Source organism: Sus scrofa, chromosome 1 (genome assembly GCF_054392235.1).
Source record: "Sus scrofa isolate SSC_HxYL_T2T_F1_AM1 chromosome 1, Sscrofa_HxYL_maternal_Yorkshire_Landrace_v2.0, whole genome shotgun sequence".
Classification (NCBI taxonomy): domain Eukaryota; kingdom Metazoa; phylum Chordata; class Mammalia; order Artiodactyla; family Suidae; genus Sus; species Sus scrofa.
Window position 1 is genome coordinate 50,432,714 of NC_139383.1, and position 26,704 is coordinate 50,459,417.

The 26,704-nt window shown below is 38.8% G+C and overlaps 1 protein-coding gene across 3 annotated transcripts in view; it reads right to left on the reverse strand.

The window, feature by feature from the left end:
- COL9A1 (collagen type IX alpha 1 chain) overlaps positions 1-26,704 on the reverse strand; it is a 119,457-nt gene that overhangs the window by 19,854 nt on the left and 72,899 nt on the right. For all 3 annotated transcript variants that reach the window (XM_084958774.1, XM_003121273.5, XM_021089350.2), the window contains 18 exons: positions 24,879-24,932; positions 23,529-23,582; positions 20,690-20,743; positions 18,942-18,995; positions 18,743-18,796; positions 18,563-18,616; positions 18,091-18,144; positions 17,045-17,089; positions 15,777-15,830; positions 15,619-15,672; positions 11,115-11,168; positions 10,422-10,493; positions 9,725-9,760; positions 8,988-9,032; positions 7,639-7,671; positions 4,439-4,585; positions 4,159-4,213; positions 2,410-2,598 (listed from right to left, as the gene is read on the reverse strand). In XM_084958774.1, the coding sequence (XP_084814900.1) occupies positions 2,410-2,598; positions 4,159-4,213; positions 4,439-4,585; positions 7,639-7,671; positions 8,988-9,032; positions 9,725-9,760; positions 10,422-10,493; positions 11,115-11,168; positions 15,619-15,672; positions 15,777-15,830; positions 17,045-17,089; positions 18,091-18,144; positions 18,563-18,616; positions 18,743-18,796; positions 18,942-18,995; positions 20,690-20,743; positions 23,529-23,582; positions 24,879-24,932 (1,162 nt within the window). The remainder of the gene's footprint in view (positions 1-2,409; positions 2,599-4,158; positions 4,214-4,438; positions 4,586-7,638; positions 7,672-8,987; positions 9,033-9,724; positions 9,761-10,421; positions 10,494-11,114; positions 11,169-15,618; positions 15,673-15,776; positions 15,831-17,044; positions 17,090-18,090; positions 18,145-18,562; positions 18,617-18,742; positions 18,797-18,941; positions 18,996-20,689; positions 20,744-23,528; positions 23,583-24,878; positions 24,933-26,704) is intronic.

Genomic DNA, 26,704 nt, shown 5'->3' on the forward strand with positions numbered 1-26,704 from the left:
ACAGAAAAATGGAGGGGGGGCAAATTCTGCTTCATGAATGAACTTAGTGCCAGAGACATTTTTCAGGTTTCAAACACAGAAATATAGTGTTCGCCCCTTCAAAATAAGTTCCACCTGCTAGAGCCAACCCAGTCTGATCCAGACACAACTCCATGCTGTGATTCCAAGCTTCCAGGAAGTTTCCAGATCACATCATCTTTGTTTCCAGTGTTTCTCGCCCCTGGATGTACATTAACATCACCTGGAGAATATTTTTAAAGCCTGATACCGGGACCAAGGAAATCAAAATGTCTGGGAAGGGGACCCAGACATGGGCAGTGTGTAAAGCTCCCTGGGTGGCCCTGTGTGCAGCCTAGGCTGTTAGCAAGTACATATACATTTTCCTTTCTTAATTAAAAAAAATTTTTTTTTTGCTTTTTAGGGTTGCACCTGCAGGATGTGAAAGTTCCCAGGCTAGGGTTCGTATTTGAGCTGCAGCTGCCAGCCTACAGCAACAGACACAGTCACAGCAACACCAGATCTGACCCACATCTGCAACCTACACCACAGCTGACAGCAATGCCAGATCCTTAACCCACTGAGTGAGGCCAGGGATCAAACCTGCATCCTCATGGTTACCAGTCAGGTTCGTAACCCACTGAGTCACAACAGGAACTCCCCATTTTCCTTTCTTAGGGCTTGAAATGGGACTTGAGCTAAAATTTAAGCTCAGCCCCCAATATGGAGACTTTCTTTTAACTGGAGCAAACAGGGCTGTGAGCCCCAGAGCCCTTTTCATCGGGGGAGGTGGGTGACCAACCCACACTAGTGCATCTCCACTGTGGGCTCACTCCTGGTGTAGGAGGAGAATCTGTCTTCCTAATAAGTTCTCTGGTGATATGGATACTGCAGGGACTGTTCTGCTGGGACCACTGCTCTGAAGTGAACCCACCAAGGCTGAGGGGTCACTTGTGGGCTGGGGCTCAACACAGTCAGCTAAGCCAGTGATCCATGGCGTGGCATTTCCTGGAATGGTTTATAGAGTGAGTGGGGGCCCAACAATAAGGAGAGCCCTTCCAATATGAATTCCTGAATTGCTGCTCAAAGCAGGACAAAGATGAGAGGCTCTGAGATTCTTTCAGAAAAAAAGATCCAGTTCTCTCTAAGATGAACTCAGTGCTCTCTCCATAATTGATTTTGTCCAGCCTCCAAAAACATGGAAATTGTGCCAGGTTTACAAGAGGCCCCAATTAGGGCTCATTTTTTAACATGCAGCTCTGTGTATGCACGCCCCTCAAGTAATTAAAAACTCTGTTCCAGCTGCAGGTGTAGTGAGCCAGATGCATCAGCAATTCATTTATAGATCCAAAAAGGCAGCTTGCTTGACCTCTGACCACTCACACCATAATATTTATCCCTAATTGGAGCACCGCTGTTTAAAAAACAAAGTCCCTCTCTTGTTTTTTATGCAGAGTCTTTTTGAAAGTTCCCAGAGAGCTGTCAGTCACTCATCATGACACAGAAACTCCCCACTTTTAGTCCTCTCTATAAATTATCCAGGAGACACAGCCCCCTCCACCCCGCCCTCTGCAAGCTGACATACTTTCTCACCTCAACTAGCAACCACCACCAGAGGCAGCCAGTCCTTCTGCAAATCCTATGGAACAACTAACACACTCACAATCCTATTTTCCTGCAAAATACCAGTTTCAAGGGCTAACCTTGCTTTAACTAAAGAAGAAACAAACTCTCTCATACTCTCTTATGCTAAATAAGGAATAAAGTTAGAACATACCTCAGAGCTGAAAAAAAAAAAAATCCATCAAAAGTAATATCCAATGTCACTCTTTAAAAGAAGAGGAAAAAAAAAAAAAGAAGAGGAAAGCTCATGATGTGATTTTTATGATGTCCTGCTAACAAATTTGTGTTCATTTAAGCAACAGAATCAAGCATTCTAAAGCCGGTTTTAGAAGAGCTTTATAATGATTTTAGAGTCTCAAAAAAAAAAAAAAAACTGAATGATCCTTTACCAGATCCTATAAAATTTATTTTGAACTATGATTAAGGCAGAGTGGGAAAGATCAATACTAAAAGTCAAAGGACCTTGGGAGTTCCCTGGTGTATTTGCAGGTTAAGGAAGTAGGGTTGTCACTGCTGTGGCTCTGGCTGCTGCTGTGGCAGGTATTTTGATCCCTGGCCTGGGCACTTCCACATGTCTCAGACAAGACGAAAAAATAAAAACTCAAGGGAACTTAATTCTTGTATTTGGTCCACTGTTGTCACAACACCAAGGTCAAGAAAATATCAAACAATAGTTTTCTAATCTTTTCTGTTGCCACTGCAAAAGAGGATGATAATCTTCTTGTCTCAGAGGTATATGGAGCTTGGTAGGACATGTGAATGTACCTGAAAAAGGCCAGTTTGCCTTACCTTTAGGTCCCCTCAAACCAAGAGCCCCAGGGGGCCCTTTCATGCCTGGAAGGCCACGAAGTCCCATCTGGCCTGGGAAACCATTCTCTCCAGGGGGACCTGGGGGGCCAGGGGGACCAGGACGCCCAGGGAGGCCAGAGGCTCCTGATTCCGGACGCTTGAGGCTAGCAGCCATCGCAGCAAAATGCTCTAAAAGATAATAAACAAAACAGCCCAAGGAAGTCAGAAACACAAAAGTGATTCAAATGAAAAGAGAGCTATTCCAAGTGCCTTTTTTCTAAAAGAGTCACCAGAGATTCCAAACTGGTGGTGAGAAGAGGATATAGCTGGATCATTTTTCCAGGGGCTTTCTGCCAGGAGGCTTCAGTGGTGCTGCTTAATTCAGCCCTCCCTGTATGGAGCTGGTTCTGCAGCTCTAAGACAAGGGGTTGGGGATAAAGGTCCTTAAACTTCAGGGCTTGGGCTGAGCAGTGTTCCAAAGAGATGAGTTTGTCACCTGAACCTGGCTGGTTACCTGAAAACCCAGGGTGGGAGAAAAAAATGTGCTTCTCTACACGGGTAGAAGCTGATACCTAGAAGCTTTATAGAAGCCAAGGACGTTATTCAGAATTAGTACTAAGATGCCATTTGGGACCAAGGCTAGCTTGAAGATATTAAGCAATATGACATCCTGAGCATTCATGACTTCCTATCAATTCTCCTTCTCAAAGTTGTTTCATGCCTGGAAGAGACACCAGACATTAAAGAGAGCTTAATCCCTAGAAATGGTCATACTGTCTTAAAAATTAATAACTGGGTAGGCTTTATCAGAAACCACTGAATAGATTGAGCATCATCCTCTAAAACCATGGAGAACAAGAAAACTTCCCCATTAAAATACCCTAAGGGAAATATTCTAAGGCAGTATTTTTAAACGCTTTAGGGTGTGAAGGAGAATATGAATTAGGAACACATTTCTCACTAAGATTTTAAAATTGTTCAAATATGAGTATCCAGAGTTGGCCTTATTTAAGTAAGAGTTGGTATAAAGTCATAATTTTTGCAACATGTAATATTTAAAATGGAAATATCCTTTCAAGAAAAAACGTCCGCAATACTGGTTTTCAAATACAGAAGTGACAATTTTACTCGGGAAAGGTCTATGAATCTACTAGACAAACTGTCCTCTCTCATGAACACACAAAAGATGAGTGTTTCCTCATGACAGAATTAGTTCCAATCAAAATAAGAGAATAAAGAGCAATTGCCATAGTTACAGATGAAATTAGATAAAGGTTAAGAAATGCAAAAATATATCACCATCTCGGTAAAATTCTAGTTATTGGTTTCTACATACTTGCTATAAATAGAAATAATGGCCTTATGCTTCTTATGGGCAGAAGACTGCCAATTTCTCCTCATACAACCTACAGAAAGTGCCTAGGTCAGGGCCAAGTACACACTAAGTGATAGGACATTAAGAGGAGAAAGACTCCGAGAATTTGTTTTCCAAAGGATAAAAAAACATGTGTGGGTCTGTGTATGTGTATCTGTGCATGCCTGTGTTTATATATGTACTTTCTTGTAAATTAATCCCATGGGCCAAAAAAAAAAAAAAATCCAGGTTGACCCAGAAAGGTGATATTTTTCCTCAAAGCTATAAGCTATTACAAATGGCAACAAATTGGATGAAACAAAATTGAAATTAATATTATTCAAAGTTGCCCACTTTTAAAGCATGCAAAAATCAAGCCATTCTGATTTACTTACCTTGCATGACTCTCATGCAAACCTGCTTAATGTGCTGATCAGTTGGTGCTCTACCCTGGGACAGAAAAGACAAAAGCCAGTTTGTACAAGGAGCCAGAAAGAGGACATTGTTAGATGGTAAACTGACAGGCTGGGCAAGGAGCCAGATGGCTGGATTTACATAACTTGCCCGATGCTGAGGAGCTGAGGTCAGGTCCTGCCCAACCCCATCCCACCCCACCTCCCACCCACCCCCCCATGCTGTGGGATGGAGCTTCTAAAGGGAAACTCCAGTACTCACTGGAGGACCTTCAATCCCCGGCAGGCCAGTGGCGCCCTGTTCTCCCTGCACGCCTCGCGGGCCAGGTGGTCCTCGAGGTCCTTCCACTCCAGGAAGCCCCCGGCTTCCTTCAGGTCCCCTCAAGCCAGGCTCCCCAGGGTTACCTACCTAAAACAGAAGGGCACGCTGTACATCCAGGCTAAACATAAGGAATGTGTCCGTCTCATATTAATACACTTACATGAAATTGTGGGTTTACTTACATCCTATCTCCTAAGAGGTGTTTGCTCAGAGGTTACAAATCCCCAAGGTAAACACACAAGGTAAATACACAACACTGCTCCAATCTCTTAGCATTCCAGCTCAAGTGAACTTTTTGAAGATCTGTCTTTTTGGTACAGTTATTATTTCAAAATGTTGACTGGGGTAATACGTTTTAAAATCACTTTCTTCATACTTTAAGCCATGTTAGTTTTCAGTAAAACATGTTAACCTTTTCTGGCCACAAAAAGACCACTGAGTTCACAATACACGTTTTGCATTGTTACGACTAATAAAGAAAGCATAACGATTTTCCAAGAACATAAATTATGTTCTTAACATTCTTTGGAGAACTGGAAGTCAGATGGATCCAGAAATTAGAAAATACTAAAATGAAATCAAATGCATTCAAAATGCTAGGTTTAAAATTAATGCATTTAAAATACCAGAACAATAAGAGTAAGTCAATAATTTATATAAGATTGAAGAAGATAAAAATCTAAATATTAAAGATGTTAAAAAATAAACCAATTATTTCCTTAGCACAAAAGCATATACCAATTAGATTTTTCTTCTGAAAGCAGACCACTAAATGGCATTTTTAAAGCCCTCATCTACAAAAACTGCTTTAAGACACTAAATTCATTTATTTTTTGTTAAACTACTTCTGGTAGAATTTCTGGCAACGTAGTTACAGCGAACTGTTGTTTACAGCATAAGAATGAGAAGATAAAAAGACAGGAGGCATGGAGGGAATATTACTGCTCAAGATATGAATGTTCATAAAGCAACTCAATCCTGCTTCTTTTTCATATGCAACATTTTTCTAGAAAAAGCCAACTTGCTCAAACACTCAAATGTTTTAAACTAAAGGAAAAAAGGTGATGAAGCAAGGCTTTCTCTAGACACATCTAAATAAAGCTCAAGGAGTATGCTTTTTCCATCTCTATTTTAAAAAATGACATTCAAAGTCAATTTGTCAAAATTGCTTCTATGAAGAAATTTTGGCTTAAAAGATTTCCTGAAAGTCAAAGTCAACAGGGATTGCTAAGGGTGTGGGATGGAAGGATAGCTGCTGGGGAATTGTCAGGTGACTAGAATGCAAAACCACAGCAAACTTCTAAAAAAAGCCTGGAGGAGAAGCAAAAATGAATTCAAGATGCACTAAAGAACTGGAAGAAAACAAAGGAGACTAAATCAGAGTGTATTACCTTGCTGGCAATGTCTAAAATACTGATAGAACAAGAGATGGGACATTTTTGATGACAAAATCAAGGGCCAGCATGGCCAGGACATCCTAAGGGAACGAATTCCTCAGTAGAGGAGGGGGTACACTGAAGTCAAAACTGGAATACAGACCTCACCCACTCACCAGGTTGTCTGCGCTGAAATCATGGAGGAAAGCAAGAATCTTTCTGTTAGTAACTAGCTCCCCTGGTTCTGGGATGCTTCAATATTATGGCATTACTTGGATAGTGTCAGAAAAGACGGGTAGGAAGGGAAGTGATAAATCAAGAGCTGATTCCTAGTATTATATCCAAATTTAAATGACATGAACTAATTTTGACACCTGTACTGTTCATCCACTTTTATATATACACAACCTGAATTCTTATCAGTGAACATTACTGATTCTGTCTAGACAGTGAAGTAGAATTTCCTCTACCAAATTCTATTAAGGTTTACCCAAACCATTTCTGTCAAAGAGTTTCAAGCATAAAGATATTATTTGAAGCTTGAGACTGTCGCATGGTGTTCAGACGTAGTATGTAGACAGGAAAAGTAATAACAATGTAGTAATTTCCATCTTGGTGCTGTGGGAAGAGGCCAGGGCAGGGTGCTGAAATCAAGTCAGCCTGGGTCCATCTGGAGAAAGTTGGGTTGAAGATGAGGCTAAACATTTATGGAGGAGGTACTATTCTAAGGGAAGAGTAAGAGTGCCCCAGGCTAGGAGAACACCACCAGGGCACTACACAACATATGCCAAGTAAAAAGAACTACAAACAGATGACGTTCCAGAGAGGTCAGAAAGGAGGCTGTGAGGCAGGGACTGCTTCATCAAAGGCTTTATATACACTTGGCTAAGAGTCTGATTTTATTCTATAAAATGTTATTCTTGAAAGGTTTTAGGCAGAGAAGGCATAAATAGTGGGCTTTATCTTTTTATCTAGAGGACATTGCCTGGCAAGAGGATAATATGATGGACCTACATGATGGATAAAATGATGAGCTTGAGAGGAGCCCAGAAACAGGGAGGGCTTGGAGATTCATGGAAACTGATAACAGGGGCCTTGAGATTGAAGTCTGAGCTTCATCCTTTCTCCTTATGTTATCTTAAATTTTATATTTTAAAAATGTACAGTTCTTTCATATCAAAAAATCCTTCTAGACTTGCTATTAATTGATTCTATGATTCTGAAAACATCCAATCTCTAAGGATATCAGTTTAGTTTCTGAAAAATGATAAACTGATTGATTGAAATGAACATTTTCTCACTTTAATAATTATCTGTATTTTCTTTCACATCATGCCTAAATGTTACTTTTCCAACTAGAACACACAGGAGATTAAGAAAACTACTGAAATATTGGCAATGATAAGACTGACAATGAAATTCAGTTATGCTCTCATCACCGCAAAGCACAGGTCAGTTCTTGTAAAATGACCCATTTGCAGAAGAAATTATGGCATATACATAGTTAGCCACTTATAATATGAACAAAAAAATTTCTTTAGAATAGTTAGGTCAAAAGGCAGATCCATTTACACTGTTATGAATAACACCACCCCACTTTGGGCTAATCCACTACTTAAAGAACACATTTAGACATTAATTTCCTTAAAGATAAGTCCTTTTAGAATTGAAGTTTATAGCATGATTTCATAAAGCAGAGCATTGCATTTTCTATAGTTTTTGACATTTTTACTTTCTTATACCATTACTTTTTTTTATACTTACGGATCCTTTTGGGCCAGGTAATCCTATATCTCCCTAAGTCAATAAAATAAAATTATATTAGAACAATGTATTCACATTTGATAGTTTACTAAAAACATTTAAAAGATGATTGTGCTGCCGAGGTCTATAGAAAACCATAAACAGAAGAACCCTGGCACCATAGAAAAATACTAAATTTAAAATTTGGATTCTGGCCCCAGTTCTGCTCCTTAACTTCATGACCTGGTGTGAGGTCTAACTGCCCAGACTTTGGCTAAACTGTCTAGTAAATAACAGGGTTGAATCAGAGCTCTTTAAGGCTCCATCCAGATCTAAAAGCTAGGTGTCGAGAATTAAAATGTGTAAGTTAAAAGATACTAAACTAGCATGTTCTTATCAAACATAATAGATATTTAAACCAGATGACTTCATGTTTGAAACTCCAACAATATTTTTCAACTCATCCCCAAAAGTTTTTATCAAACCTAATGTTCATTCTCTTATGCTTTAAAAAAAACTTGACTATCTCCCACCACTAGTTGTTTATTCAGCTCATTTTTAGCACATCTGTGCATCTCCACTACAAAACAGAATGATTTAAAATATACACTTAGCTTATGAAATGAACAGTTTTAACAGGAAATAAGATTGAAATCATTTTTTCTCTAATTTACTTAATAGGAAGCTTTGCCTAATTGAGAAGTTACATTTATCTTAACTCTAAATCCTAAAAGTCTGAATAAAACAAAGTGACCAGAATTTTCTCCTATCCTAAAAGCTCTCTGAAACTATTTTATGAGCACTCTGCCACTCCCACCACAAAGGACCAGACTCAAGTTCCCAACTAGGTTGCATTAGTAAGGATGAGCCAGTAGGCCTAGCAAGGGTGGTAGGAGCAATAACTTGTTCTCCTTCTCACTGACTCCTGAAAATTAGCAGCAGCCTCCTCTGGAGTCGGAAGCCACTTCTTTGCAGGATTTTTAGACTTGAGATAATGCCCACAGCCACACTGGTGAGTCACAACTTTCTAACTATAATAAAACCTTAATTTTGTTTCCATGATAGGCACTATTCAAAGACTTTCCACAGTCATGTAAGAATCACGTTGAAAGTCTAGATAGAAAGCCATGGGAAAATGTGCCCTCTAAAGGGAATACTTTGTCCTCCAAACACTTAAGTCTATCAAGGTTGGGATGTTTCCCCTTGTTTTACTTGATCTTGGCTGCAATTCTGGGGGGTTGTTTGTTAGCTAATGTAGAAACATCTTAGCCTCTAAAGCAATCAGCAAGGATAGCAGAGTTCAGTGAGGCTCTATCAATAGCCAGAAAAAAAAAAAAAAAAAAAAAAAAAAAAAAAAAAAGATGTCTTACGAGTTCACCCCTTTCTCCTGCTTCACCCTCTTCACCAGAGACACCCTAAAAATTAAGATTAAAAGTCACATTTTAAAAATACTTCATCCCTTGGCCCAATTTTAATCAGTCAACATTGATACGCATTCATAAGTCCCCACACTGCACCCAAGAACATGCAGAAATAAAAAATGCTTTCAATGGCTTTCCAGTCTATCTGTGGAGGGCTTGTCCAGGCCAGAGAAAAGCCAGAGGTGAGGCTTGTCCAGCCCAGAGAAAAATCAGAGGTGAGACTGAGTTTATGCTAAAGTTAAGGATTCCTGACTATATCCAAGAATTTTATAATTAGGTAATACTTTAAAAGAGCTCTTACAGTTGGGGGAAAAAAAACCCAGGGCAAGGCTAACTCTAATGCATTTGCATAGTTTATTTGCAAAGGTCTGGGAAAAGGAAAAAAAATCGTGATGCAGCTTATAGAAAGCTCCAACAGATTGAAGCAAACCAATTTGGTGAATAAGAATGAGACAGGACCACTCTTTTCAAGGGAAAGACAGTGTGTTTTCTTGAAGGCAGAGCCATCATTAGCTCCAGCTTATTAAAGTAGTAGATAAGGCTACAGACCAAATTAAATCCTGTTCATTATGAAGCACTTTGAGAAAAATGGGTTGGCGGACACATTTTACTCATACCCACAGATGAGCCAGTGCCCCCTGCTGGTGAAACATATTAACATTTCAGATTCAAATGATGGCACCTACCTGTTCACCCTTTGGACCAGGTTCACCAACTACACCCTGTAATGAACACAATATAGTACTTTTTCAGTATTTTGAAATTTTAACTATTTAATTTCAAATAAACCAATTCCCTTTATTGAGCTGGTGGATAGGAACAAGTACGAATAATGTGTAGAAGAGAACATCCCCCTATCCTCACCACCTAGCAAGAGGCAGGTAAGACCTGGACAAACTGACAATTATACAAAATCACTGGAAACTTAACATGTTCTCTGATCACATTCATGTAAAACATGACTAGTAAGAATAGAAGTTTATGACTAAATAAGAAGTGTGATTACAGCTAAAATTTTTTCTTTTTCAGCTTTTATTTTTTTCCTTCTGGTAAATTATCACAATAAATATTTGTGTTTCTCTCCTTTTTTTTTTTTTTGATGCACCTGCAGCATGCAGAAGTGCCTGGGCCAGGGATCGAACCTATGCCACAGAAGTGACTTGAGCCCTGCAGTGATAATGTCAGATCCTTAACCAAGTCTCAAGAGAGCTCAATTTTTGTTTCTTAATCTCAACTCTCAGTAGCTGCAGCTCTCTTTTTCGATAGCTCTCTATAATAATTTCTAGAAAAATCCATCACTGGGCCACAAGTGAGCTTGGTTTTGCAACAGAGTAGAAGTCAATCTTCCAAATAAGGAACTTTCTTGAGAGCTAGATGTCTTACCCTGTCACCTTTCATTCCAGGAAGTCCTGGGGGGCCAGGCAGGCCAGGGAGCCCAGGGCTGCCGAGAGAACCCTGAAAGACAAACACAGAGTCCCCAGAAGCACAGTTACTATGACACAGAAAGCACACAAGCCAGAGACACAACCTTGGGTGTGTTGACTGCTGTCTAAAATAAATGTGCTGTGGTTGGTTTAGCTCTGCTCCTCAAATTTGCCACTCTCCCACATCTCAGGAGAAGAGAGCCAGTCCCCTTCCCTCCGCCCCACCTCTGAGGTCCTTGGTTCCTGGGTTTGCACCCCTTCCCAACAGTGGGCTCCTTCAGCTGAGTCCCTGCAAAGGCATCACTTCAGCTCACTGTGTAAACAAGCACTGCCTCCAGAAGTAAAAGGCAGCATTCACACACAGTTCTCTCCAATTCCAAGAACAACCAGGGGCCAAATGTAGCACTTCATATCTCTCCCGGTTTTAAAATAAATGCTACGAACCACACTGATTAAAATGCCTTCTGAGGGTCTCCTAGATTTAATTTGAAATCTCACATTTACATTTTCACACATTCACATAGGAGTAGAAATCAAGTAGGGATGATTAAATTACCCTTTGTACACTGTTTTTCTCTCCTTGCTCTTTTAAAAAATGTCTTGTGTTCTATAGGAAGCAAATAAACCGCCAAAGACTAGAAATATTACTTACCAGTTTACCTGGCGGTCCTGGGGGTCCTACTGGTCCTATTTCTCCTCTACTGCCCTAGAAACACAAACATGATGGTCAACTAGACAGTCTGCCAAAATGTAAATGTTTAATTACTATGTCAATAAAATAACATCGTAGTTAGGTTATTGAAATATAAAGGTCATCAGAGTATTTCTCATTTTTGACTAGAGGCAGAAACCTTTATAGTCCATGTCATTCCGCCCATGAATGTTCTAATGCTGTCCATTATGAATACAGACCATTTGACAGAAATCCTGATACATCTCTAGGAAGTGGCATTTAGGAATTTTCAGCATCTACATCACCATCCAACTTAGATTGTGTTTATTTGTGTACATTTTATCCTCTCATTTAGTATGTGTCCTTGAGGTATAGGTATGTTAAAATTTTGAATTCCACATAAATATCTAAAACACAGAGTAAATTTCAGATCTACAATACATTTTAAAGCAATACCAGGCAAATGACCTTGAACCTTGAAAGAAGGAGAAAAGAGACATAGGACATAGATGGTTGCCTTTAAATTACTACTGCAACTTCAAAAAGACATAGTTTGTTAGCGGCCCAAGAAATAGCAACAACAACAACAACAACAAAAAAAAAAAAAAAAAAAAAAAAGACAAAAGACAAAAAAAAAAAAAAAAAGACATAGTTTGTAGAAAATAAGTTCCTGAAATTAAAAATTCTTTGTTCTACTTGTTCTTGTTCTCAACATGTCATAACATTAAACAGGCTTTGGAAAGTACAATTTATAATGTAGATGCACCAAAAGCAACCCTCTGATTTAATGTTGTGAACTAATTTCATTTTTATTTAAACTCTAAGCACTTGGAGAAAGGGAAAATACATGAACACTTCAATTTCTTTCCCTGAGAACTTCATACACTTTTATGCACTTTGATAAAAGTTTGTTTCACACCTAAACTGAACACTGAGGCTGCTGGATGAATAATCATGACTCCTGGATGATGTACATAAAAAAAAACACAGGTAGTCTCTTGAGTTGGTTTTACTTTAAAATGACATGACAACTTCATATTAATGCTTAATATTTATAAATGCTTCTTATCAGATATGATCCATATGCTATTCATTCATCTACGAATAGAACAAAAAAGGCCGAGATCCTTAAGCCTTATGAATTTTCAATTGCTCTAAAGGACTAAGAATGTCTGCCAAATTACAAGTCTCTAGCTAGGAGCTATAATTTCATGGCAGTCATTTCATATAACTTATAGGTGATTTAAATAAAATGCTCTTAAATGCTTTTCAAAATTTATGTATAAGCATTCTGTCCATGAGTTTGAATGATGTATTGGTCCTTAACCCTTATGAGCATCTAGAAGCCAGAAGCAGTGCTACATGAGGACGGATGTGTGAAAGATGTTAAGTCAGTGAAAGCCAGCCACTGTTTAGATTATTCTACCCATTTATACACATAAAGATTGGATTCTATCCCATTAATTTGGCCCAGGGCTTCAAAGCTCAAGACAGACTTGCTTCAGTATATCTGCTCTGTTTGCATTTTAAAATTATTTCTGAACTGGATCATGCTTGAGCTCCTAAATGTCAGTTGTCTAACATGACTTTAATTGACAGAATAATTAATAATCATTGGTGAGAAACATATTAATTGCATCAGAAAAGGAAAGCAAAGTTCTTGACACAACCTCAAGTATTCATTTCTAAATAAATGAACGATTATGCCATCTTACCCAAGATAAAGATGATTAATATACTTTATTTCTCTCCCACACACCAAAGGGCTAAATTAAAATAAAGGATTGTATAATCTTTCATTTACTTTTGGAGAGATTAATTATCTTTCCAAAGACAAAGATTTTCTTTGCCAGGATCTTTTTTCTCTGTCTTTCATAAGCTCTTATTATTCAGTTCATTAGTCTTTCCCAACCCCTGGCAGGGCCTGGGTAATAGCTATGTTCAGTACCCAGTTTAGGCAACTGCCCTGCCAAGCATCTATAACCATGACAGCAGCACACATAGAACCGGGAAAGGAGGGGTGAAATCATGGGCATTTACTATTCTGTCACCGCACAGACAGAGAGTACATGGGTCCTCATTTTTATTTCACTCCCATCCAATAAATCCTTGACTATTCTAAGCTTAGGTATTTCCATAGCATTCATCTCACTGTGCTCATTTTCACCACAATGACAAAATAGCTATGAAAAAAGTGTTAGGGCAAGATTTTCTAATGGCCATTCTTATGATTCCTACATGTTCTAAAAACATGCATATTCTTCCTCTAAATTCTGGAATTTCACTTGCAACTGAGATGAACATGAGCAATCAGGATATAAATAGTCATTTCTAAAAACACAGATTAAACTAAATACATGCTGCAGGAGGCAATTCACCATAACTTGGTAACCACAGGTGTGATAAATAAATGATAAATCTCTTATGTTTCAACAGGTCTGGAGAAATCGTGTTCTCAGACATGGGCCAGGGAGGCTGGTGGGGAAATGGCTATGCGGCTCAGAGGCTTTATATTTACAACCCTCATGACAAAAGTCAGGGTTTTCAACAAGGGAACTGGAAAGAACCAAGAAGTAAGTGCAAAATCCTACCACTGAAAATGTGAAGAACATAATAAAATGCTCTATTATTCTCTTGGATGCTCTCTCTGAACCACCACATATATCTCCAACATGTTCAGACACTCTGCCAATTCATCCCGATTTAAGAAGGCAACCAAAGCTTTGAGGGGGGAAAAAATGGACTCTCATAGACACTGAAAAATCAAAATCTGAAGAGGCTCAAAACGGTGCACTGGCATAACTTCCTCCTTTCCGCCTCACCTTGAGCGAGGGAACTAAACAGTACCTCCTCCCACACCATTTCCTTCCGCAGCACTAGTCAGTTGCTGTCTCCATCCCCTAGCACGGAGCTGGGGCTGGTCCAAGCCCACTCCACCCAACCCCGGGCGATTGTGTTCATGGTACGGTCCTGTCATCGGCAGGGGCTGCTGCAACTGTACTCAGATTTCTGCTCCATGAAGTAAATACGAGATGTATTCAGCGCCGCTCTTTCATGCTGTTAACTGTGCTGTTTTAGAAATGTCATGTAGCTATGACCTCGCTGCTGTGACAGTCAATTTAGGGAAAGCATTTTATTAAGAAATTAAATTAAATTATTAAGGAACTTCCAGCAAAAGAGAAGAAAAGGTTTAGTGAGGCGTGAAAAGCAAGGGCTAGTTTCTCTGGCTGCTGAGAAACTTCTGGAAACCCCCTGGGAGAGGTCGGTTGACAAATATCTTTGAGGAGTGGAAAAACTCCATTTTCTTTTCCCAAGACACCTGGAATATTTCACTTTTCTGAAGCACGAAAATCTTCACTCAACATGCTCAAGAAATGTGTTTTAAAAAATAACGGTGGGTGTTATCTGGAAACGTTTCTGTGTTCTCACTTGGAGTTCTTTTTGGTACCCAATATACTTTGAAAATAAGAACTTAAAATGAGACCATAGAGAATTTTTTTAAGTGCATCATGTTTAGTTTCTGAATCAGTTTTCTAAGGGTTAAACTATCTTGTGAGAAGATATGCATACCTATATTTGCTGCAAAACACACACATTTACCAACTCACACTAAAAGAAGTCTGGCAGGTTCTCAAAAGATTAAAGTAAATTTACCACATGACCCAGCAATTCCACTCCTAGGTAGGTACTTAAGCGAAATAAAACAAGTGGAAAACTTGTAGAAAAATGTTCACAGCAGCATTATTCATAATGGCCAAAAAGTGGAAGCAACCCAAATGCCAATCAGTGGATGAATGGATGAATAAATATGGTTTGTCCATACAAGTGAATATTATTTGGCAATGAAAGGGTATGAAATACTGATAAACAGCACAACATAGAAGAAACTTGCAACACTACATTAAGGGAGATAAGCCAGTCATTTAAAAATCCACATATTGCATGATTCCTTTTATGTGAAATTTCCAGAATAGGCAAATACATAGAGATAGAAAGTGGGTGAGCAGCCTTCTAGGGTTGAGAGATTGGCAGAAAATGTTGAATCCACAAGTGGATCTGGAGTTTCTGAGGTGATGAAAATGTTTTAAAATTGATTGGTGATGTTTGCATAATTCTGCAAATATATTAAAACTCAATGGATTGTATAATTTAAATGGGTGAATTGTATAGTATATGAATTATATCTCAATAGAGTGGGTTTTTCTGAATCACACTAAAAGATTTCCTTCAACATGGAACGAGAGCAGAAAGGTTCATATGCTTTTTTTCAATACTTCATTTTTGTTTCTGCTTTCTGTGGGGGAGGAAAGCATGTTGTATATCTAAATAGCATTCCTATTCCTGGATTAACATGTGCTGAAACATCAGAAGGCAAGCATGGATGAATGAATGGAGGAAGGAAGGATGGATGGAAGGAAGGAAATGAGGACGGTGGGTGGAAAGGAGGTACTTTGGAAGGGGGCTACAGAAGGAGAGTACTCACAGGAAGCCCTCGAGGTCCTCGAGGTCCCACCTCTCCTGGCGGCCCCTGTTGGCCCTGTTATGAGGAAGGCAGGTAAAGAGATAATTAAACTCTCTAATCCTTTACTTAGTGATTACAACAGGTTACAAGATGTGCAAAGGTAGTTTATGGCATCTTACCGGTTTGCCTGAATTCCCCAATTGACCAGGCTTCCCTGGAGCACCTGTGTTACCCTGAAGATAAAAATACAATATTCAAAGTAGTTCAGACAGTAAATAACCCTAATCATCAAGTTGTCTTACCCAGATTGGGTATTTCTTACACTTAAATAGCATTCATTTCATGTTATTTACACTGAGAACTTGGGAGGATGTAAATACTCTTTCTTGGTGGATACATCAAAGTTCTTTAGATTTGGGATACTATTTTGTCATTCCCAGAACTATCATAAAGCTATCAAAAATGTTAAAAAGTAAGGTCAAATGTCAAAAAAAAAAATGAAGGTTTTTAGCCAGATGAGAATAAGAGAGGATGTCTCTTTCTTCATGTGAATTATATGTCTTTCTTTACCATTTCCACCTCCACTATACTTCTTTGAGCCATTTCATCTGACACTGACACTTTTAAAATTGCGAAGAATCACATTAACATGAGGAAACACAGGATTTTCCTGTTGGGAAAATACTGCCAGCAAACTCCAGGGAAAGCACAGGTGTGTGATGCCATCTCCACCATTAATCACTCACAGTCCATTTATTAGGGAAACTCTCTGCTCAAGATTGTGGGGTCCACTACCATCAGAGGAGAGCCATATAATATAATCTAACAGTGACCAATTTCTACATCATCCACAGTTTATTTTATCTAAAGTAGAGCTTGGTGTTCCCAATGCAGCACAGTGGGTTAAGGATTCAGCATTGCCACAGCTGAGGTGTAGGTTGCAACTGCAGCTGAGATTCAATTCCTGGCCGGGAACTTCCACATGCCTCAGTGCAGCCGTAAATAAATAAGTTAATTAATTAAGTAAGTAATAAAGTAAAGCTGTATTTTATCTCTGATTTTTTTCTTTCAACTACTGTTTTTATAAGCATTTAAAATTGATAATTACATCAACAAAATGCCTAATATCTTTTAGTTTAAGCTAAATCATCTTAATATTCACTGACAAAATTTCTATGGCATCACAATATCTTATTTTCAGTGGTAAAGAACACTTTGGTTTTACACTGGAAGAGAATGACAATTTCAAGAAGGAAGCCTAAGCAGCAACAGTTTTGCAAAGTACTCTTTCTGCAGCTGGAAAAGAGATTAGTTTCTGAAGTCTTAAGGCCCTTTTGATTTCTCAAGGTCAACTATAAAATAAAAGGTGGGTTGGAAATATTTAAAATGATAAATATACTAATTATTTAGAAATAAAAGAATTCACTACAAAGTTTTCATCTTTTACCTTTTCACCAGCAACACCCTTTGCACCAGGAATTCCGGGTATACCCTGAAAGAAAGCACATGGAATGTGAGTTTAATCACTTCATCCGAGAATCTGTGAAATGTCAAGCCCACTGCACACCACTGAGGGGCTAAGGCCATCGTGACAATCTCAAAGCTTTAGTGTGGGGGAGATGCTTCCTAGTTCCCCCATTCTGAACAGTTAGAGAACTACCCATGGTTTAGAAGGCAACTTTGCTGTAACTGGGTTGCTATGTCTGAACAGCCTTAAAGCAAATTCTAGCTCTAAACAAAAGTTACTTTTCAAGGATGACCTTCCAAATTAGAATCCTACACCATTTTCAGGATAACAGGAGCTCTTCCTGTCATGATTTCATGTACAGAATACAAAGCAAGGACCTATCAAAAACCCTAAGCTTTAAGTCAAAAAACAGAATGGCAGGAGAATTCTGCATCTAACTAAGATTTGATATTGGGAGTCCTAATATTCTCTAACTGATTATTTTTAAAGATATATTAAACTGGAAGGAACTCCTCAATTTACCAGTGAGTATCCCTTTTAACTTGAAACATTTGCCTCCTAAGATTCAAGAATACATGTGATAGAATCCACATGACCTTCCAGTCATATTCATTCAGGAAAACACCAATTTGAATAATTCAAAATAACAATGATCGAACAATGATATCTTGTATCTCACACTGTTCCCTGAACATCATCTCAACCCTCTTACAACTCAAGCCTGCTAACAAGAACTTCAGAACTAGTTAAAAGTAGGAGGAAGTATATGACCTTGGCCCACAGCTCAGGGTTAATAAAACGACTATGGGGAAGACTGAGTAAACTAAAAAGAAAGGAGGGGTGCAAAATATAAGTTAAAGTTTAGTGTAGTTGTCAGAGAAATAACTAGTTATTTGGAGAAAAGGTACAAAAATGTAAAACTGTAAACATATAGAATTTAGCAAATTACTTAAGTTTTCCTCCTAAATTCATATCTTCAAAATATGTACATAAACCAACAAGCCTTTAAATACTCAAATACTTACAGGTAATCCCTGCAATCCCGCTTCACCAGGAGGCCCAGGTTTCCCTGGTTCACCCTGAAAAAAAATTGTTGAACCTGTATGAACTGCTTTACTTCTTTTAAGAAATGGAAAAACAAACACTTGCTAAGTAAAAGGATTATCCGTACAGTTACCCTTACTTGCACTTTAACACTGTGACCCAGTTCAGGGTGGGGAGATGGGGTAAGACTTAGGACATGAATTCAATCAAAATACATAATTTCCTTCTGCCTACTTTCATCAACTGGACAGTTTTACTGGGTTTCTGAAACCAAGCAAACAAATATGCTATTCTAATAAGCAGTTTGATTTGACACTTGACATAAAAATTAAAGGAGGAAAAAAGCCAAAAGCAGCTAAATAAATGCCCTAGTGATGGAGTAATGGAAATGCTGTGCTTGACTGGCCCAGGCAGAGACGATCCCATCACCCGTAGACTAAATCACACAGCTACCTTTGTTCCAGGCATTCCAGGTATTCCTTCCCGGCCGTCCACACCTGGCAGGCCCTAAGGATGCACAAGAAACACACTGTCTCTTAGAAACACATTCTTCTTCCCTTCATTATTTTTTAAAATTTTTCTTACAATAATCACTTTGAAAAATGTGCTTGGTGACTACAGCTCAGGACATACCGTGTCCCCTTTGGGTCCAGGGAGACCAGGAATTCCTCGAGAACCTTGAGCCCCCTGCAGGGCAGAAAGGAGAAGACAGAAAGGACACCATCAGATATCACAGTGCTTAGAACACGTCAAAGAGATCCGCCATCCGCAGAATCGGCAGATGACACCAACACCCTCCTTGCTTATGTGATTAACACTAATTTGAACTCACTCTGTCTCCCTTGGGACCTATTTCTCCTGGAGGTCCTCGCTGTCCTTGATCACCCTGTATGAAAATGAAATCGTGTCATACAAGCAAAAGTTACTTGTTGGTAGATTTCTGAAATTATAAAACACCATCCATGTTACCTTACTATTGTTCTTTCATTGCAATGCTCTATCATGGATGCCTAGCTCAGGAAATCTTTTCATAAAAATTATGTTGTCCTAAAAATTGGTATTACCACAAAGATAATTGAGCATTACATGTCTATTGATTTCATTGTAAAGACAGAATGCTTCTATGCTCTTTAGATGTATAGCTATAATGAAATTAAGGTCCACAAGGCAGGGAAGCTTGACATCAGTACCTACGCCTATGCATCCTCCAGCCTCATTGAATATCGTGGTGGGTTGAGGTCTGGAAGAGTTGCCAGTCTTTTCTCCACATTACTTAATTCTCCTGTCAGTAATAAGATTTCTGTCATAATTATCCAGCTAATGTTAATATATGGTATAGGCAGTAATAGATGCAAGGACATGTCTTCCTAACATAAAGCTTTTGTTAAACTACCGAACTGCTCTAAAGCTTCAAATGGCTTCCTATTGCTACCAGATCACTTCAAACTACCCAGATTGGCATTAAACACTCTCCACAATGTGCTTCTGCCTCATCTGTTCAAGTTCATTCTCTCAACAGGAACTCTCTCCTCCAGGCAGTGACAGCCCATCACCCCCACAGGGCTCTTCTCACTTGCACCCACTGCCCTTCCTCCACAGCAGGGCTTTGCAGACCCAGCTTCCTCTAAGGTCTAAGGTCTTGGTGCATTACCTCCACCACAAGTTCTAGAACTTGGGTGTTTTTTGTTTTTTTGTTGTTGTTGTTGTTGTTAGCCACACCCTGGCATTCAGAAGTTCCCAGGCCAGGGATAGAACTGAGCTATAGCAGTAACCCAAGCCACAGCAGTGACATTGCCAGGAGTTCCCTAGGCCACCAGGGAACTCCTTCTAGGGCTTGATCTTATACTATAGCACTCAGCTACATTCTCTCTTTCCCGCTGGGCCTTGATAGTCAGAGGTTCTACTTTATTTATGCTTTTCTACTTTTTAATGTGATATGAGAGCCTATTAATGAATGGCTTTTTATTTATTCCAGAAAAGGTGTGAGGCCATCCACAATAATGACACAAGTCATATAGTTGTCAAAATATGGACTAATGAGATGAAAAATCATAGGAGAGGGAAAGGACAGAGCTATCTGGGAACCTGAAGTGAGATAGTTACTATGACTCTAGGCATTCCGGCAACCAAAGCAAATGGAAGACAGGGCAGGCATAAAAACAACAATCTGACTACACTTATGAGAAAAACAAAACCCCTATTAAGTCAGGAGAACATCTGTCTATACAAAAAAGACATGCTTGCCTTAATGTTTTTTCTCTTTACAACCACACCTGTAACATATGGAATTTCCCAGGCTAGGGTCAAATCTGAGCTGCATCTGCAACTTACACCACAGCTTGTGGCAATGCCAGATCCTTAACCCACTGCGCAGAGAGGGATCAAACCCACATCCTCGGTTCTTAAACCTCTGAGCCACAATGGTAATAAATTATTTCCCATTTTTACACTTTATTCGCATGTAAAAGACACTTGCACACACAACTACACATACACACACAGACACAGCAAAAAAAATCTACCATTGATAAAAAAAAAAAAAAATCTATCATTGGATCTCGTAAAAGGAAAACTACTTACAGGTGCACCAGGGAGACCTTGAGGCCCAGGTTCTCCATCTAAGCCCCGAGCACCCTGCAAATAAACAAGACAAAGAAGTGAACTCAAGATCAACCATATATGCTAAAGGACACATCAGTCTTTCTAAAGAATGACAAGAGCCAGATGAAAATGAGGTTTTGTGTCTTGTAATATAAAATCTCCTCATCAGTGACTCTGAGCAATATTTAATCAGACACCTGAGATGCAAAAACTGGTTTTTACAATCTTCTGGTCCCACTAAAAGTCCCTACACCCAATCTTTGATACTACTCTGGATATTTTAACAGACTTTTTTTTTTTTTTTTTTTGCTTTTTAGGGCAGCAACTATGGCATATAGAGGTTCCCAAGCTAGGGGTCTAATTGGAGCTACAGCTGCTGGCCTACACCACAGTCACAGCAATACCAGATCTGAGCCGCGTCTGCAACCTACACCACAGCTCTCAGCAATGCCAGATCCTTAAGCCACTGAGTGAGGCCAGGGATGGAACCCGCAACCTCGTGGTTCCTAATCACATTTGTTTCCGCTGCGCCATGACAGGTACTCCACTGCGTCCCTTCTTGATCACTGACATAAACTGCTAGTTGAGAGAACTTGACAAGTCTAGTGGAAAAGGTCTGGTAGTTGTACTCCAGAGTTCTCAGGACCCCTATGGGAATTCATTAATGTGAAAGCCAAGGGGCCACCCAAATAGTAGCTGCCCTGGACCCTGCTGCCACTACACCTGTTGGAGGGATTTCTGGGAGTCTGGATTCCCACCAAGATCTAGAATCAGATGTCAAACCATGTGATTCGGAGGAATGAATTGTAATAAGGATGTGAGCATCCCCAGGTCCAGTCTGGATAGATGATAGGTTCAGTTTGTATAAAGCATTGATCTTTTTTCTCAACAACAGATTCACCTTACCACGTGATGATGGCTTTATAAATTTAATCATCACAAAATTATCCCTGACTTTGTTATATATTGTACATATTACCTCATTTTCAGTATAAGAATCAAAATGTGATTTTAAAACAAAACTAATAGGGTGTTTCAGGGCTCTTATGTATGCTACATGACAAAATACAGCCCCCATTTAAATCTTTTTCTCAGAGAAGGCAGAAGGGCAACTGAAGTGAGCAGGCTGTCTTCTGATTAACAGGGTCAGGATGAAGGAACAATAAAAGAAATGGGAAATAGTCAAAAGGGCATTGGATGGATGTCAGGCCAAGAAAACCAGGTGGACGGCACCTGAAGTAAGAATTGAAAATTAGAAAACCTTTGAGGGAAGGTGAAGACATGGGTAGAATCAAAGAAAGAACACAACAGAAGCAGAGGCACCACGGAGCCCTGAAAGTCTTTGATCCCTAAAAACTAGAACAGAGCAGAAGGTATTCTCCCTCCACCAGGGAAGAAGAGATTTGGGAGACCCAAAAAAGACCCTGAATTCATTACTCTCGGTTCCTGAGCTGGCCTTCACATTATAGAAACAGCATTGATGCCCTCTCTCTCTCTCTCTCTCTCTCTCTCTCTCTCTCTCTCTCTCTCTCTCTCTTTCCCTCCTTCTCTCTCTCCCGTAGCTGTTCACCAGGAGCTCAGACCCAAACTGCTGTTACTAGGAAACCACTCCAAAGGTCTGAGTTCATAAGAAGAGCTTTTCATTGTTGAAAGCAATTTAACAGAAATCAGAGGAAATGAGAAATTCTGAAAAATACCAAGTAGCAAAATACCTCAAATAAAGAGCATATCAAGGACAGTAATTGGTTTCAAAGTGAGGGTCACATATTTCAGAAGATGATTTAAACCCAGAAAAAGCAAAAGCCTAGGTATCAGCAACTTCAAAATAAATGAGACTGAGATTTTAATAACAGAAGAGATATGCCCAAAATGTTACTTAAGGTAACACGAATGTAAAAATACAAAATATGTTTTTAAAAATATGGTGTTTTTAGAAAAGAAATATTCTAGAGGACATAGAAGAGGGAGGCAGGCATGATGACGATATCTAGAGAGACAAAGAAATTGGAAAAAAAATGAAATTGAAGGAATTATTCATGAAGCAATGCCTTTGATCCACAAAAGTGTTTATCTCTTTTTTTAAAAGACTGAATTTCATTTCCTGAGCAGCTACGATGTACAAGTTATCCTTGTTTGGTTGTTAATAAAAGGCCCTGTGCTTCTGTGTGGAACAACACAAATTAGCTACAGAGAAGGAGAAGAGGGTCAGAAGGGGTGGTGTGCAAATTGCCTTTTTTAATATTCTGGAGCCTACACAAGTTCCTAACAAACTTTCCAAAAACGCTAACCATTTTCTTAAAATCTGAGAAAAGCTAGACACACCCTTACACTCGTACACCCATACACACAGAGCAAGAAAAATATTTCTGAGCTCATCTTGAACGTTCAAGTTTGTGATGTCTTTGCTTTTTATATTCTCTCAGCCAAGCAATCCCCACCCTCCCCTCTCCGCCCAGGGCATCCCACCTTCCCTCCCTCCACCTCACCATCCCCCTCTATCTTTGCTGTGTATCCCAGATAGTGTGTCAGTGTCATCATGTCAACTACTAATAATGACAAGAGATTAAGTACACCAGCCGTGGTTACTCCTATTTACCAAAATAATTTAAAATATATAATACATGACAAGTATCGTGGGTATTACTCATTTTTATCATCTATGTATATAACAGAAATGCAAGAACCTAACCAAACATCTACAAAGCACCAAAAAGGAAATAAAAAGTGATGTTATTGAAGATAAAAAGATATTTTTAAATGGCCCCGAACTTAAACATTTTTGCATTTTGAGACTGTATCATCATCAACATCATCTTACTTTTTCCCCTTTGGCCCCAGCTATGCCGGTGATGCCTCGCAAACCTTGAGCTCCCTGGAAATGTAAAAAAGAGAAGTAAATACTTTCAGTTGCAGCACACATTCTTTTATGTCATCACAAAAGCTGATCAGAAGGATGCTCTCATAACCAGAGGTAGCACTGAGAGAGAGTGACATTATATAGCAGACAAATTTTCCTAGTGTAGAAGAAAAATCCAAAAGGAATTCTTCTGATGGTAAAGACCTTTTTAGAAATTCTGAGGACTTACACAAATCTGGAATTAGAACAATTACTAATGACAAAAAAGTAATTATCATTAGCATAAAAGAACCACAATAATGTATTCGACTTTTAACTCACACAGAGAATACACCTGTCTCCTTGTGGCTTGTAACTTGGTCACATCTAACATGATTGCAATTTTAAATCTAATTTTTCCCCACCAATGTATGCCATCCAAAGCAATTAGTTTCCCCATCAGTCCCCCAAAATCTTAAGACCTATAAATGGAGCTGGGGTCTCCAACAACTACATCATTACACCATTTCTACAATAAAAGGCATTCTGAATTCCAAATTGGGGCAGAAGGAATCCATCGCACCCCTTCCCAGGCACAGGAGTGAGGAATCCTCAAACAAAAGTGCAGGTTTGTATTTACAGGAGCCTCTTCAAAATGGAAGGTTCATTCTCACTGCCCGGCTCCACAGCAGCAGGACTCCAGAGACAATGCCCTACAGATGCTCCCTTGAGAGAAGCAGGGAGCAGACACCCCCTCAGAAAATGGGCGTGGCTACTTCTGAGCAACTTGCTAACTCTTCATGCTCCCTTAAGGTAAAGTAGCTCTTGGTAGTCATTTCCCTGTTGTGCTCTCACTGGAGAAAAGTATCCCCTCCATGGTCAGCTGTTAGTTTTGCATCCAGGTCAGTCCCAACTCTCCATAGATGAGTTAAGAATGACCTGAAATACACATGTGCACAGAGATCCAGCTCAGGACACAAAGCAAGATGTGGCCAAATCAGATTAAAGCTGCTTGTTCTCTCATAGCTCCTTTATGGACTCTGAAGGTAACTCAAAAAGAATTCCAGAAATACTTAGATCAATAGCAGAGACAGAGAATGACACATATTGATTCTTGGAGGGGAGTTTGTACATAAGTTTTCCAAAAAGCATACTTTTTACAAATCTGTGCTCTGCTCACTGTGTATTTAAAAGGTGAAAATCTGTGAATTTTTCGGAAATATTTTGGCATATCCTCTCTCAAGCCCCAGAAGTTCAACAAGCTGTAATGATATCTTTCAATGACCTTGGGGTCATGCAGCATGGTTAAATATTTTTTTAAAAATACTTTACCGGAGGTCCTTGAGCTCCAACCTCTCCAGGCTCGCCCTGGTCCCCTTCTTCACCCTGAAAAGTAACAGAGAGAAGGGCACCAAATGCTACTGCAGCAAAGGGCCACTGAAATGGGTTTGCTCTAACTGGGCATATGTTAAATTCACCTGAATTAGTCTACTATACTTTCTTAAATTATTTTATGTAAGTAATCCACGTTGTGGAACATTTAGAAAATACAGAGAAGTATATAAATAAAGTGACCCAAATTCCACCTTTCAACTATAAACACCAGTAATACTTTGAATGCTATCCTTTCAAAGTTTTTCTAAAGAGAGAGAGGAGGGGAGGAAAAGAGGAACAGAGAGAGGGGACATGTATGCCCTCATGTTCTCAGTGTGTATGTGCTGTGGGAAGGTGTGTTATTAGGAAAATGTGATCACACTATGCAAACTTTTTCCATAAACTATAATATTTTAATTATGATATTCATCTTAACTTTTTCATCATAATTTTTGTAACATGTAAAATTTTTTAACATAATTAAATGTCTTTTCTTCCATGGCTTCTACCTTCGGTAACACTCTCAGAAAAGCCTGCTCTGTCTCCCAAAATAAACAAATATTCATCCATGTTTTTCTTTTAGTAGTTTTATAGTTTAATTTCTTACACAGAAATATTTAATTATCAGGAATTTATTTTGATGTACAAATATAAAGTAGAAATTTTTTTCCTGGTAATTGGCCACTCTATCCAATATCATTTATCAAATAATAAATTCTACACAGATTGAAAAATTCATATTTAACATATATGTATTTTGTTTTCTTTTTACGGCCACACCCACAGCATGTGGAAGTTCCCAGGCTAGGGGTCAAATAGGAGCTATAGCCGCCGGCCTATAGCACAGGCACAGCAACACTGGATCTGAGGCACATCTGCCATCTACACCATGGTAACACCGGATCCTTAATCCACTGAGCAAGGCCAGGAATCAAACCCATATCCTCATGGAGACTAGTGGGATTCATTACCACTGAGCCTCAACAGGAACTCCCATTTTTAATGTATACTAAATTGATAAATATACTTGTTTCTGGATTTCCTTCCTATTCAGATCTACTAGTCTGCTGCTGTATGACGTTGTCAATACCACATTTTAATTGTTGAAACTTTATAATACATTTTAATCTCAGGTTGGGAGAATTCCTTTACCTTTATTTTTCATTTATGGTTACTCTTACTTTTCAGATTTTCCTAAATGTTTACTCTTCCATACAAACTTCAGAATTATTGGGCTGATCTTCACAAAAATACTACTTACTTTGTATTAGAATTTCTTTAAATTAAAATATTAATATGGAGAGAGTGTTTACAGTGTTGAGTCCTTCTAGCTTGGAAGAGTGTGTATCTTATTTAGTCAAAATGTTTTTTTATTTCCATCAATAAAGTATTGTTCTCGTCTTCAGGTTAAGCATTTCTTAAGTTTGTTCTAAGGTATTCTGACTGTCTGGTTGTTATTGGTAATGGAATATTCTTTCATTATGTTTTCTAACTAATAATTGTTTTGATTTTTATATTAATTTTTTAATCTGATATATTTTTAAATGTCAGGATATTCTAAACAGAAATCCAACTACTGTCTCTTACAGAAAGATACTTTATGGACTCCAAGAAAAAATTATTTTCTCTCTGATAAGAGTTTTACTTTTCACAATAGGTATACTGGTCTACATTTCCTGTGGTAATAACTTAAATTGTAAAGTTAATTATGAGAAAAGTTCTCAGTTTTTAATATTATGTACATAATATTATATTAAAATCCAGTTCTACTGTTTATTACATGT